This window comes from Dipodomys merriami, unplaced genomic scaffold, assembly GCF_024711535.1.
Source record: "Dipodomys merriami isolate MVZ:Mamm:240054 unplaced genomic scaffold, mDipMer1.0.p SCAF_2, whole genome shotgun sequence".
NCBI classification, from domain to species: Eukaryota; Metazoa; Chordata; class Mammalia; order Rodentia; family Heteromyidae; genus Dipodomys; species Dipodomys merriami.
In genome coordinates this window covers 114003544-114016931 of record NW_027203381.1, presented here as the reverse complement: position 1 = coordinate 114016931, position 13388 = coordinate 114003544, and the positions used below count along the sequence as shown (strand labels likewise).

At 38.1% G+C, this 13388-nt stretch overlaps 1 protein-coding gene across 12 annotated transcripts in view; it reads left to right on the top strand.

Moving 5' to 3' along the window:
• Synj1 (synaptojanin 1) overlaps positions 1-13388 on the top strand; it is a 90089-nt gene that overhangs the window by 46142 nt on the left and 30559 nt on the right. For all 12 annotated transcript variants that reach the window (XM_070030583.1, XM_070030584.1, XM_070030585.1 and 9 more), the window contains 6 exons: positions 3816-4007; positions 7253-7337; positions 10741-10881; positions 11097-11289; positions 11861-12019; positions 13124-13280. In XM_070030583.1, coding sequence (XP_069886684.1) covers positions 3816-4007; positions 7253-7337; positions 10741-10881; positions 11097-11289; positions 11861-12019; positions 13124-13280 — 927 coding nt within the window. The remainder of the gene's footprint in view (positions 1-3815; positions 4008-7252; positions 7338-10740; positions 10882-11096; positions 11290-11860; positions 12020-13123; positions 13281-13388) is intronic.

Here is a 13388-nt window from a genome sequence, read left to right as displayed (position 1 = left end):
TATCTCCAATAAACAGAAAACCAGAAGTGGCACTGTGGCTCAAGCCGTAGAGCGCTCGCCTTGGGACTGCACCCAAGCCCCACAACCGACCAAAAAAAAAAAAAAAAGAGTACTGTCTCTGTGCCATTTATGAATACTTAAATCTGTAATGCCCATGAAGTATTTGAGAAGGCCTTATTTCATTCTTTTACATTGTAGATGACCAGTTTCCTGTAGCTGCAGACTTCGACTTAAATGTGACCTGAATCTTGTAATTTTAAACTTCACCAATATTGCCAACAAAGGCAGAATAATTATATATAATAGTTATTATCTTTCTTCACTACTTATTCATCGAGCTCTTTCTTGGAGTAGATTGATGATCTAGCTTTAAAGATAAATCTATGACAAATAAAAAAATAAATAAAAAGAAGGAAAACTTGCCAGAAACTTAGCTGAGTTTCTCTCATTCTTAAGATTTGGCATTAATTGATAATTTTGCCTAGTTATTGATCTAAAGCTTTTGAGAAGCTGGGTGGTTGTTGCTTGAGAAAAGTGGAAAGGAATTACTAATGTTTTGAAGTTATGTAATGAACACAGCTTTCTGAAATTAGGCTGTATTTAGAGATGGACATGTTTTGTGGGCACAAACTCATATCTTTAAGCACTATCAGGCAGTTGTTATGAACAAAGTAGGTTTATATTTTTTGCCTTCTAATTTCATTGAAAGACTGATTTGACTTTACTGATTTAAAAGTAGGAAACTTTTGTTCACACTTTTTATTGTCCTCTGAATATTTTAAGCCATATGTTCATTAAAAGTCTGTTTCCATTATAGTAACATGATAATGACTTTAATTATAAAGACCAGTGATAAGCCAGGGGCCAGTGGATCAGTGCTGTAATCCTAGCTATTTAAGAGGCTGCGGAAGTGGCGCTGTAGCTCAAGTGGTAGAGCGCTCGCCTTGAGCTGAAGAGCTGAGGGACAGCGCTCAGGCCCAGAGTTCAAGCCCCACGACCGACAAAAAAAAAAAAAAAAAAAAGAGGCTGAGATAGGAGGATCATGGTTTGAGCCAGCCCAGACAGGGAAGGCCTAGGGACTCTTATGTCCAGTTAACCACAAAAAATTCAGAAGTGGAGCTGTGGCTCAAGTGGTAGAGTAGCAATCTTGAGCAAAAAAAATCTCAGGAACAGTGCCCAGGCCCTGAGTTTAAGCCCCAGGAAGAACACCAAGCAAAAAATAAATAAACAAATAAAAATTTTAAAAAGACCAGTGATAAACTATAGTAATAAAACTGAGGTTTTTCTAATTATAGTTAGTTCTATCGACAAAAAGTGGTGGGCAAATAATCTACTTTTATTATCACCTAGTAGAAAATAATCATATCAGATAGTAAGAGGGTTAAGAATCTGCATGTATGGGCTGGGAAGGTGGCTCACAGTGGTAGAGTGCTTGCCTTGCATGCATGAGGCCCTGGGTTCAATTCCTCAGCACCACATAAGCAGAAAAAGCCAGAAATAGTGTTGTGGCTCAAGTGGTAGAGGACTAGCCTTGAGCTAAAGAGCTCAGGGACAGCGCCCAGGCCCAGAGTTCAGGCCCTACAACTGGCAAAAAAAAAAAAAAAAAAAAGAATCTGCATGCTTGCTCTTGGAACCACTGGAGAAATGACTATCATCCAAATCCACAGTTCCTGTAGGTAGTCCACAAATCAAAATTATCTTCAAAATAGTGACATGTCATTTACCTTTTCCACTCTTTTCCTTTGGAGACTGTTGGTATTATAAAGTAATACCAGAATAAAATATGATACATGATAGGAGGTTAAAATAGTTTTGATTTAATTTTCTTCTTATCAGTAACTTCAAATTAATTTTGTCTTTAACCTGAATTCCTGTTAAGGTTCTATTCATTTCTTTTTTTTCTGGTCCTGGGATTTGAATTCAGGGACTTGCCTCTGTCCTTGAGCCTCTGATCTCAAGGCTAGTGCTCTACTACTTAAGCCACAATGTCACTTCCATTTTGACTAGTTTATTCGAGTTAAGAGTCTCATGAACTTTCCTGTCTTTGAGCAGTGATCCTCAGATCTTAGCCTCCTAAGGAGCTAGGATTACAGTTGTGAACCACTGGCTCACTTTTAAGTGCCAAGAATTTAAGGCAAATAGAATATGGCTTAGAAGGCAGAAAGATATGTGGCAAACAAAAAAGGCAGGAGAGAGACTGAGAATTCAAAATGCATGAACATTAGTTATTTAATAGTTATGTATTGAGGACTTTCTGTCCTAGGTACTCTTTGTTACTAGAAATGGGGCATTTCTACCTTCAGAGAGCTTCTCATGAAAAGAATGGTTACAGGATAGATGAGTATTAATTACTTGAAATTTCTGTAACCAATAGTAATGAAGATTTGTTTTTCACATTTTGGAATATTTTCAGAGATTTTACTTCTGAGCATCTCTAATCTGAAAGTTTGATAATCAAATTTTTGAGCGTTGTATTGGCACTCAAAAAATGATGTTTCAGATTTTCAGATTTTAGGTTAGAGATAGTAGTCTGTAATTGTAAATGCAGTAGCAAAAATTAGCAGAGAGGGACAGAGAATAGAAGATTAAGGGCAGGGAGAAATTTTTAATGAAATAGAAAGGGAAGGCCCCACTTAAAGGTAAAGATCCAGAGTTTGGGAAGGTGGCTCAGTGGTAGAGTGCTTGCCTTGCATGCATGAGGCCCTGGGTTCCATTCCTCAGCACCACATAAGCAAAAAAGAAAAAAGCCGGAAGTGGCACTGTGGCTCAAGTAGTAGAATGCTAGCCTTGAGCTGAAGAGCGGAGGGACAGTGCCCAGGCCAAGAGTTCAGGCCCCACAACCGGACTCCCCCCCCCCCCAAAAAAAAAGTAAAGATTCAAAGGAGATGAATGAAGAGTGTTACATACTATGAGAACAACCCAGTGCAATGTGTTCTGTGGTAGGAACAGGCTGTGATCTCTTTTTAAACAAAAAACAAGATAACAGGGAGGACAGTAACTAGGTGGAACACACAGATGAGGGCAAAATGGCAAGATCTTAGGTATGACCTGTTAACAATGTTTAAGGACTCTGGCTTCTACCTGAGTGAGATGAGAAGCATTTAGTAGCAATTTCACTTTCAGACATCTCATTTTCTTTGTGTGTGTGTGTGTGTGTGTGTGTGTGTGTGTGTGTGTGTGTGTGTGTGTGTGTGTGTGTGTGTGTGTGTGTGTGTGTGTGTGTGTGTGTGTGTGTGTACATGTGTACATGTATACACACACATATGAGGCTAAATAAATAAATATATGTATATATATATGTGTGTGTGTATTTTGGGGGGGGTCAGGGATCCATTATTCATCAAGACCACCTGTTAGTAGTAAAGATTGTAAATGTACTTGTACTTGTTAAATGTTTTTGCTTGGGAAAAAAATAAATTTTTTATTTATATTTATTTTAAATAAAAGTTCAATGAAAGTCAGTTGCTATATTCCTAAAAATGTATGGGTTTTGTTTTGTACATCATAAAATGGCATACCATTTCACTGAAACAAAACTGTTTGTTCTGCATGTATACTGCATTAAATATGTAATTTTTTTACATTGCTATATATATAATTTTGTGGCCTGTTTTAAAAACCCGTGTTGGCTAGGTGCCTCATTCTGGGCTTTGCACTCAAGACTGGTCTTTTTTTTCTTGTGCCTGTGCATGTATCTTGTTTGTGCTTGTGATGATGTTCTTTATGTTTTTCTAGATATACTCTTAGTTATAAAGATCAACTTCTATAAATGGTTTAATGTCACTAAAATTCTGTTGTGTCTTGTTTTTGATTAGCATCTTCAAAAGTACTAAAGAGCATGTGTGAGAACTTCTACAAGTATTCAAAGCCCAAGAAAATTCGAGTATGTGTTGGAACCTGGAATGTGAATGGTGGAAAGCAGTTTCGCAGCATAGCTTTTAAAAATCAGACACTCACGGACTGGCTCCTTGATGCACCCAAGTTAGCTGGCATCCAAGAATTTCAAGGTTGGCTTTTCATAATGTGGGTTTAACTAAATTCTGACTGACTGTGGAACAAGTACTTCATAATATGCATTAATTTATTAAAGACACTTGGGCTTCTTTTATATCTTTAAAGCCAACATTTCTATACATTAAACCTATTAAAAGCTTTATCTCTTTTTTTATTCCTAGTTCTCTTTTTTTTTCAATAATAGTGAAAAAAATCTTAGATGATTTTTAGAGATAAGAAAAAATATGTGGATGTATTTTCACTGTATTTGATGTTGGTATATTTGGGGAGTGGAAGGGAATAAACAAATTGTTTAAATAGAGATACAGGTGGACCAGTTGCAACAATGAGATGTACAAGATGCTATGTCGAAAAACAAACTTTACGATTTAGGGTAGGGAGGGAGTGTAGTTGTAGAGATGGGAGGGAAGGGATGGTAGGGGAAAAACAAAGGAGGCGGCCATAATGCTTGATAAGAAATGTACTCATTACCTTGCTCATGTAATTGTAACCCCTCTGTACAGTATTTTCATAATAAAAAACTTATTAAAAGAAAAAAAATATGTGGGCTGGGAGTGTGCTTAGTGGTAGAGTACTTGCCTAGCATGCATGAAGCCCTGGGTTGGATTCCTCAGTTACCACATAAACAGAAAAATCCAGAAGTGGTGCTGTGGCTCAAGTGGTAGAATGCTAGCCTTGAGCAAAAGAAGCTCAGGGACAGTGCCCAAGCCCTGAGTTTAAGCCCCAGGACTAGCACAAAAAGGAAAAAATATGTAAGGCAGCCAAACATGCAAGAGAAACTGATTTTGTTTTGTTCTTTTCAGTGGACACAAACCAATTATTTTGTAATTGAAAACTGGAATTTTATTTTCAATTCTAGTTTGTCCCATTTTTCAGGGTGGGTCTTATAATATTTATTGGCACTTTATAACTTAACAGTACTTGTTTTTCCTATCAAAAACTTGGTTGTTGTTCTGTTTGTGTAACCAAGCTGTTACTAGGCATAGAAAAACATTAAGCCAAGGATATTTTCCTTATGATCTTGATTAGATTCTAGAATTTATGACCATCTTCTTAAGACTTTTTATTATGTATTAGGTGAAGTGTAGAAAATAAAATTAGATACACATTCTTTTTTAGTATTTTTTTTTTCTTTTGCCGGTATGTGGGCTTCAGACATAAAGCCTCATGCTCCTTGGGCTTTTTTTCTCATGGCTAGTGCTCTGCCATTTAAAGCCATGCCTCCACACAGCCCTTTTGTTGGCTAATTGGAGATAGAGTCTCAGAGACTTCTGTATGGCCTGGCTTCCTTCACACCATGTTCCTCCAGGTTTCAGCTACCTCAGTAGCTTAAGTTGCAGATGTAAGCCACACCTGGTGTTTTAGTTGTTTTTAATCAGTTGAATTTTTCTGAGATTTTCCCACATTAAAGTGGGAAAATTAAAGAGTGAAATGTGGGAAAATTAAAGAGTGACTTTCACTTACATTATCCAAACTAGAAGTAATAAAAGTAGTAGTAATAACAAGATAGCTATTCCTATAATTCTAAGTACTTTACATATGTTTATTTAATCAAAACAGTAAATCTGTTACAGTGATGGATTTACAATTTTGCAGTAGAGGAATGTAGACACAAAGGGAAGTAACATTCTCAGTCATATAGTCAATAGTGTCAGTGACACAGAATGTGAACTCAGGTAATCTGAATCCAAAGTCTCTGTATCATGCTGCATTTTATGTAAGAACTTGAGCAAGTTGTTTGGGTTCTCCAAAGCCTCAATGCAAAAAACTGTTTCATTAGATGATAATTAGATGAGACAGCAAAGGTTTGAGCCTTGTACATAATGACAATCAATATATATTGTGTATTTCTCAGATTAGTCTATAGTATTTGCTCAGTCATTCTAGCTATTTGTCATTATTTCCCATTCTTAAAACCTATAAAATACGCTGGCCTACTTTATCTGAAGCACCTTTTGTTCTTTTTAGTCCTTTTCAGTTATGAGAGGACGAATAGCTAGGAATAAAGTGATGTGTCATACATAACCCTCAATTATCTTCTCGTTTTCTTGGGTTTCTTCCAACCAGGAAATAACAAAAAAGAAATTTTTGAAAGATCAAGTTTGGATGTGAAAAATGCTTCCCAAGTGTCTTCAATTTCAAATAGATTCCTAGTTTCTTTATTCTTTGTTCCTGTTCTGAATAGTTCCTTTACCTTTCCAATGATCTTGATTTTCCAATTCTGATTAATTTTATCCTTAGAAGTGTCTTATTTCTCTGCTATCAGTGGTCCAAACTTTAGCAAGAGTTCTTTCTAAATGATTCCTGGTTTAGGGATCTTTAAGAATAACAGTCTTGGCCGGGCGCTGGTGGCTCACGCCTGTAATCCTAGCTACTCAGGAGGCTGAGATCTGAGGATCGCGGTTCAAAGCCAGCCCGGGCAGGAGAGACTGTGAGACTCCTATCTCCAATAAACCACCAGAAAACCGGAAGTGGCGCTGTACCTCAAGTGGTAGAGCGCTCACCTTGAGCTGAAGAGCTGAGGGACAGCACCCAGGCCCAGAGTTCAAGCCCCACGGCCGACCAAAAAAAAAAAAAAAAAAAGAATAACAGTCTTGGGGCTGGGAAGGTGGCTCAGTGGTAGAGTGCTTGCCTTGCATGCTTGAGGCCCTGGGTTCGATTCCTCAGCACCACATAAGCAAAAAGAAAAAAGCCGGAAGTGGCGCTGTGGCTCAAGTGGTAGAGCACTAGCCTTGAGCTGAAGAGCTGAGGGACAGTGCCCAGGCCCAGAGTTCAAGCCCCATGACCAGACCAAAAAAAAAAAAAAGAATAACAGTCTTCAGACAAAAGATGTAATTCACATGCCTGGTAAGCATGCAGCCTTGAGTTCAGACCACATAAATATAAATAAGTATAAATAAACATTAATCTTAAGTTATAAAGATCTTTTAGCAGACATTGAATTTAAAGCAATATTATGTGAATCATGAGTTTTTACTTTTTAATATGAATTTGGTTAAACTTAAAAACAAAAATGAGCCAGGCCTAGTGGTATATAACTCTAATCCCAATACTCAGAAGGTAAAGGGAGGAGAGCTTGAGGTTAGCCTGGACTACATAGTGAGATTTGTCTCAAACAGCATACAAACAACAGTCCCTAAGAATTTTATGAGATCCTGTTCTGTGTTGTGTTACATTAGGTGGGTTGCCATTTGAATAAGGCTATATTTAAAGGTATTTCTTGGATGCTTAATTGTAGACAAAAGAAGTAAGCCAACTGATATATTTGCAATTGGTTTTGAAGAAATGGTAGAGCTGAATGCTGGAAACATTGTGAATGCAAGGTAAGCTAACCAGGTAGTGACACTGGAAAATTGTTCTGTGAGGGACAAGGCAGACAGGGTAGCTTAATGAATTGTTATGAGAGTACGTTAAGATAATAGATGGAAAAGTGCTTTTTAAACTGTAAATAGCAGTTCTCAAACTTTTTGGTTGGAAGATCTCTGCACACTTAAAAGTATTCAGAATTTATTAATGTTGGTTATATCTCTTGACTTTATTATATTAGAAATAAATAAAACTAAAAATCTGTGTACATTTATTTTTAAAAAGCAATCATAGGTCCATTACAGTTAGCATGACTTTAAAAAAAATGACACTTCCAAGAAGAATAAAGGGAAAAAAAGCAATAACATTTGCAGAGTCGAAATGTACTTAATGTTGAGCTTAAGACAGAGGGATTCCCACATGCATTTGCACTGCAGTGTTTTGCAGTGTGTTGTTTTGAAATGTGTTAACAAAAATTTTAAAAATTAGAGAAGCAAATATTTTAACTTTTTAAGATAATTTCTTCTCTAATACATACCAAAACTCAACAAATGAGTGTCCTAATTGTTCATTTCAAAGGAATCTGAAACTATATGTTTCACGCCTCATCTCTACTAAAGTTCATTGATTTTTTAATCTTGCATGATTTTGTAACATCATGTATGGGTTATTTAGAAAAGCTCACTATATGTACTGACAGTCTACAAGATTGACTCATAGAATCTAATCCTCATATTGGCTATTAGCTGAAGAGCTGAGGGACAGCACCCAGGCCCAGAGTTCAGGCCTCATGACCAACAAAAAAAAAAGTTCTGTCTAGACAAACTACAGCTTATTATAATTGCCTATGCAATGATAAAATTAGAAAATCAACATTTTGCAGTTATTAGTAAAATAATAGATTTAAGCAATGATTGTCAATTATATTAGAAGGGTTAATCGGGGAACTTTGGAGTATGGCAGACTTACTGAATGATAATAGCCTCTCCCTATGATTCTAGGGGAAGTACACAGCACCAGCTGGGAGGTTTTTTTTTTTTTTTTTTTTGCCAAAATAAAATTGAACTTAAGCTAAATATCTTTCTTAATCAAGTTTCTACGTCAGTTTAAATGAGTATCAGTCATAGAGCGATAAAATACCAGGAAGACACATCAGCCAAATCCGGATTGTTGAACATCAAGGGCAAATGTCCTGGTTTTCTTTAACAACAACAATAGCACTAAAACAGGTTTACAAGGAAGATTGAGAGACTAATAAGACTGAGAGAGATTCAAGAGCCTTGACAAACTAACTGTGTTATCTAGGCCATATTTGGCCCATTTTAGAGAACCAAACCAAGTATTGCAGGACATTTTGTAGATAATTTTGGAAGTTTCAATATTAACTCAGTGTTAGATGATATTAATGTTTAACTGTGATGATGGCCTTGTAGTTATGTAAAAATTAAAATGTCCTGTTGTAGCCATGTGTAGTGGCTCAATGAGAGGATTGAAAATTTGAGGCCTGTGTAGGCAAAGAAGTTCAAGAGACTTCATCTCAGCTAATGGTTGGGAGTAATGGTGTGTGCCTGTTATCTCAGCTATAAAGGAGGTATAATATTTGGATACTGTTGGCACCTGTTACCCTAGCGATTCAGGGAAGAAAAAGTAGGAAGATCGCAGCCCAGGTTGCAATATGGAGTGAGAACCCTACTTCAAAAATAACCAATGGAGGGGCTGGGAAGGTGGCTCAGTGGTAGAGTGCTTGCCTTGGGTGCATGAGGCCCTGGGTTCAATTCCTCAGCACCACATAAGCAGAAAAAGCTGGAAGTGGAGCCGTGGCTCAAGTGGTAGAGCACTAACCTTGAGCTAAAGAGCTGAGGGACGGCGACCAGGCCCAGAGTTCAGGCCCTACGAACACACACACACACACACACACACACACACACACACACACACACACACACACACACACACACACACACACACACACACACACACACACACACACACACACACACACACACACACACACACACACACACACACACACACACACACACACACACACACACACACACACACACACACACACACACACACACACACACACACACGGAAAAAAATTGAGTTGTAGTCATGGCTCAGTGGTAGAATGCCTGCCTAGCAATCTGGAAGCTCTGAATTGAGCTGCTAGTGCCAGTGTCCCCACCCCTGCCAAAAGTATCCTGTTTGTATTGGAGCTGCATACTGAAGTATTTATGGAGTATTTATGGATGAAATAGCCTGTGTCTTAGATATAATCTGAAATATTCCAGCTTTTACCAAAAACAAAAGATGGGGGAGATAGTGAGAAAAAGAGTAGAATTAAACATTTTTTGTATATCTCTCTTTTAAAAAAATTTCCGTGTGTGTGTGTCTGTGTGTGTGTCTGTCTGTGTGTGTCTGTCTGTGTGTGTGTGTGTGTGCCTGTGTGTGTGCCTGTGTGTGTGCCTGTGTGTGTGTGTCTGTGTGTATCAGAGGGCTTGAACTCAGGGCCTTAGGCTTTTGCTTATGGATTGTGCTCTAACACACACAAAATACTTCCATTCCAGCATTTTGTTTTTTGCTTATTAACTGGATCTAATAGTTTTATGGACTTTTTCTGCCTAGGCTGGCATTGAATCTCTGTCCTTAGATCTCAGCCTCTGTATTAGCTGGAATTACAGGTGTGAGTCAATGGCTCCCAGTTTCCAGAATATTGTTTTCAAGACATTCATTGTAAGTCAGGAAAAAGAGAAAAATGAGGGGAGAGGTTTCCTCTGGAGGTACATGAATGATCCTGAATACCTTTAAAAAAGCAATGAGTAAAGCTTACCATTAGCCTCCTGTGTTATTCCTAAATCAGCTTATACTTACTTTGGTAAAGAAGTCGTAGATTAGATTTTAAAATGTTGTTTCATTTTGCTAAATTTGGAGGTTTTCTTTTTATGGGAAACAAAAAAGCCTGCATAAAAATGTATGCATATTAAAAAATTTAGATTAAAAGCATAATATCTTCTTCTGTACAAAAGGAAAGGTATTCATTACCTGACTTATATAACTGAAATCCCTCTGTATATTACCTTTATAATAACATAAAGAAAGTTTTTTCTAAATACAGTATCTTCTTAGCCAGGCGTGGTGACTCATGCCTATAATCCTAGCTACTCAGGAGGCTGAGACCTGAGGATCATGGTTCAAAGCCAGCCTGGGCAGGAAAGGCTGAGAGACTCTTATCTCCAATAAGCCACTCAGAAAACCAGAAGTGGTGCTGTGGCTCAAGTGGTAGAGTGCTAGCCTTGAGCTGAAGAGCTGAGGGACAGTGCCCAGGCCCAGAGTTCAAGCCCCACAACCGACAAAGCAAATAAATAAATAAATACAATATCTTCTTAAAGATTCCTTTTTTTAATATTTTTGTAGCACAACAAATCAGAAGCTCTGGGCAGTAGAGCTTCAGAAGACAATCTCCCGAGACAACAAGTATGTGCTGCTGGCTTCTGAGCAGTTGGTGGGTGTCTGCCTATTTGTTTTTATCAGACCACAGCATGCTCCTTTTATCAGGTCAGTAAACCAAACACTCTCCTATGAGAAAAAGGTGTAGAGAAACACTTGTCAAAGTTGTGTTTTCAATTCAAGAGTCACTAATAGCTTCACTGTAGTATTTTACAGAGTTTTCCTCAAAATACCACATGATGATGAAGTTATATCATTATATATAATCATATAATTTCCTGTTCAACGAACTCATCTCCCCTTTAAAATTCTTTGTTTCAAAGGGATGTTGCAGTTGATACTGTGAAGACTGGGATGGGAGGTGCAACTGGAAATAAGGGAGCAGTTGCAATCCGCATGCTTTTCCATACCACCAGTCTTTGCTTTGTCTGTAGCCACTTTGCTGCAGGGCAGTCACAAGTCAAAGAACGAAATGAAGATTTTGTAGAAATAGCACGAAAATTGAGTTTTCCCATGGTGAGCTTCTTCAACTTGTAGTTTTGTTTTTGTTTTAACAGTATTGGGGCTTAAACTGAGGGAAGGGTTTCCTTTGGAAGTATATATCTCTCCATGACTCTATTCGTTTTTAGTAACCTTGCTATGCAGATCTCTATCATGTTAACCTTGCTTCTAGCCCTTTTCTGCTAGGTTGTAGGGTTTTGAGTTGTTGCCTGGGACCAGGGTCAGACAGCAATTACTTGTTACCTAATTTTTTGCAAGGACTAGGTTGAAACTACTTTCCTCCAGATCTCCCATCTCCTGAGTAGCTAGGATTATAAGCATGAGCCACTGCGTTTGGCCCTTGCTGTTTGTTTTTGAAGAAGCTTTGAATTGTATTTTAATTTACCCCAAATATCCATGTCAGGGTTTTTGAAATTTTAAGATAGTTCTTAGGACATCAGCAATATTCACTATTATGTATGTTGTTACTGTTGGGGTAAAGAAAGAGGGCTTGGATGGAAGCAAGCTTATCTGAGGCAAAGAAGTAATATAAAACCTTTTTTCCTTTGATTGCTTTGAATTTAAAATTCCATCTCAATGCTTATAGGGAAGGATGCTGTTTTCTCATGACTATGTATTTTGGTGTGGTGATTTCAACTATCGAATTGATCTCCCTAATGAAGAAGTTAAAGAGCTCATACGACAGCAAAATTGGGATTCTCTCATAGCAGGCGATCAACTTATCAATCAGAAAAATGCTGGACAGGTATATACAAACTTGAGAAGATACTTGCATTAAGTAGAAGGAGATTTTTTAGTTATGAAACATTCTTTCCTTAAGCATTATTTTTAAATTTATTGAAAACCATTTACTTAAAAACACGTGTGTATACAGAATTACATTTCCTAAAAGAAAGAAAGAGGGAGAGAGACCGGCTGGGAAGTTGGCTCATGGTAGAGCGCTTGCCTTGCATGCCTGAGGCCCTGGGTTCGATTCCTCAGCACCACATAAGCAAAAAGAAAAAAGCCAGAAGTGGCGCTGTGGCTCAAGTGGTAGAGCGCTTGCCTTGCGCTAAAGAGCTGAGGGACAGCGCTCAGGCCCAGAGTTCAGGCCCCACGACTGGACCCCCCCCCCAAAAATAAAAAAAGAGGGAGAGAGAGAAGGAAGAAAAAAGAAGGGGAAAAGGAAAGAAAAGAGAAATAATACCTCCCTTAGGGAAGAATTCTCAGTCTATAAGGTATTCTTTCAAGGGGCTGGGAAAGTGGCTCAGTGGTAGAGTGCTTGCCTTGCATGCATGAGGCCCTGGATTCAATTCCTCAGCACCACATAAGCAAAAAGAAAAAAGCCAGAAGTGGCGCTGTGGCTCAAGTAGTAGAGCACTAGCCTTGAGCTGAAGAGCTGAGGGACAGTGCCCAGGCCCAGAGTTCAGGCCCCACGACCAGACCTTCCCGCCCCCCCCCCCCCGCCCAAAAAAAAAAGATATTCTTTCAAATAGGAAATGGAAAGATATACTATTGTGGGGAAGAGGACAGTAATTTAGCATCTTAGAGACCATTTGGTATAGTGTTTGGGGATTATCAGACTTGAATTCTTGTACTCTTAAGCACTGCTTAATATTGCTAGGTCTCTGCTCCTCATTGACATTGAAGAATATGACATTAGGCTAGATGATTTTGGAAATATCATACAGTTCCAAATGTGCTGTAGAGATGAAGTTGGGGGTTTCCATTTTTAAAGCTTTGATCCATTCTGAGTTTATTAAATGGATAAAAATTTGTCTGAGAATATCCAGCATGTAATAAACATCTCATGAATGGCTGTGAATAAAAACAAATTATGCACTCTGAAATTATTTTATGTATATTTCAGATTTTTAGAGGATTTTTAGAGGGGAAAGTAACCTTTGCTCCGACCTATAAGTATGACTTGTTTTCTGATGACTATGACACCAGTGAGAAATGCCGCACCCCTGCGTGGACAGACCGAGTCCTCTGGAGAAGGAGGAAGTGGCCTTTTGATAGATCAGGTTAGAAATGGGCTTTTATTTTATATAGATGAATTAGTGAGAATGTTATGAGGAAACACAGAATGAAGTAATTTCCTAAGAAAGTTTATCTAGAACAATATAGAAAAT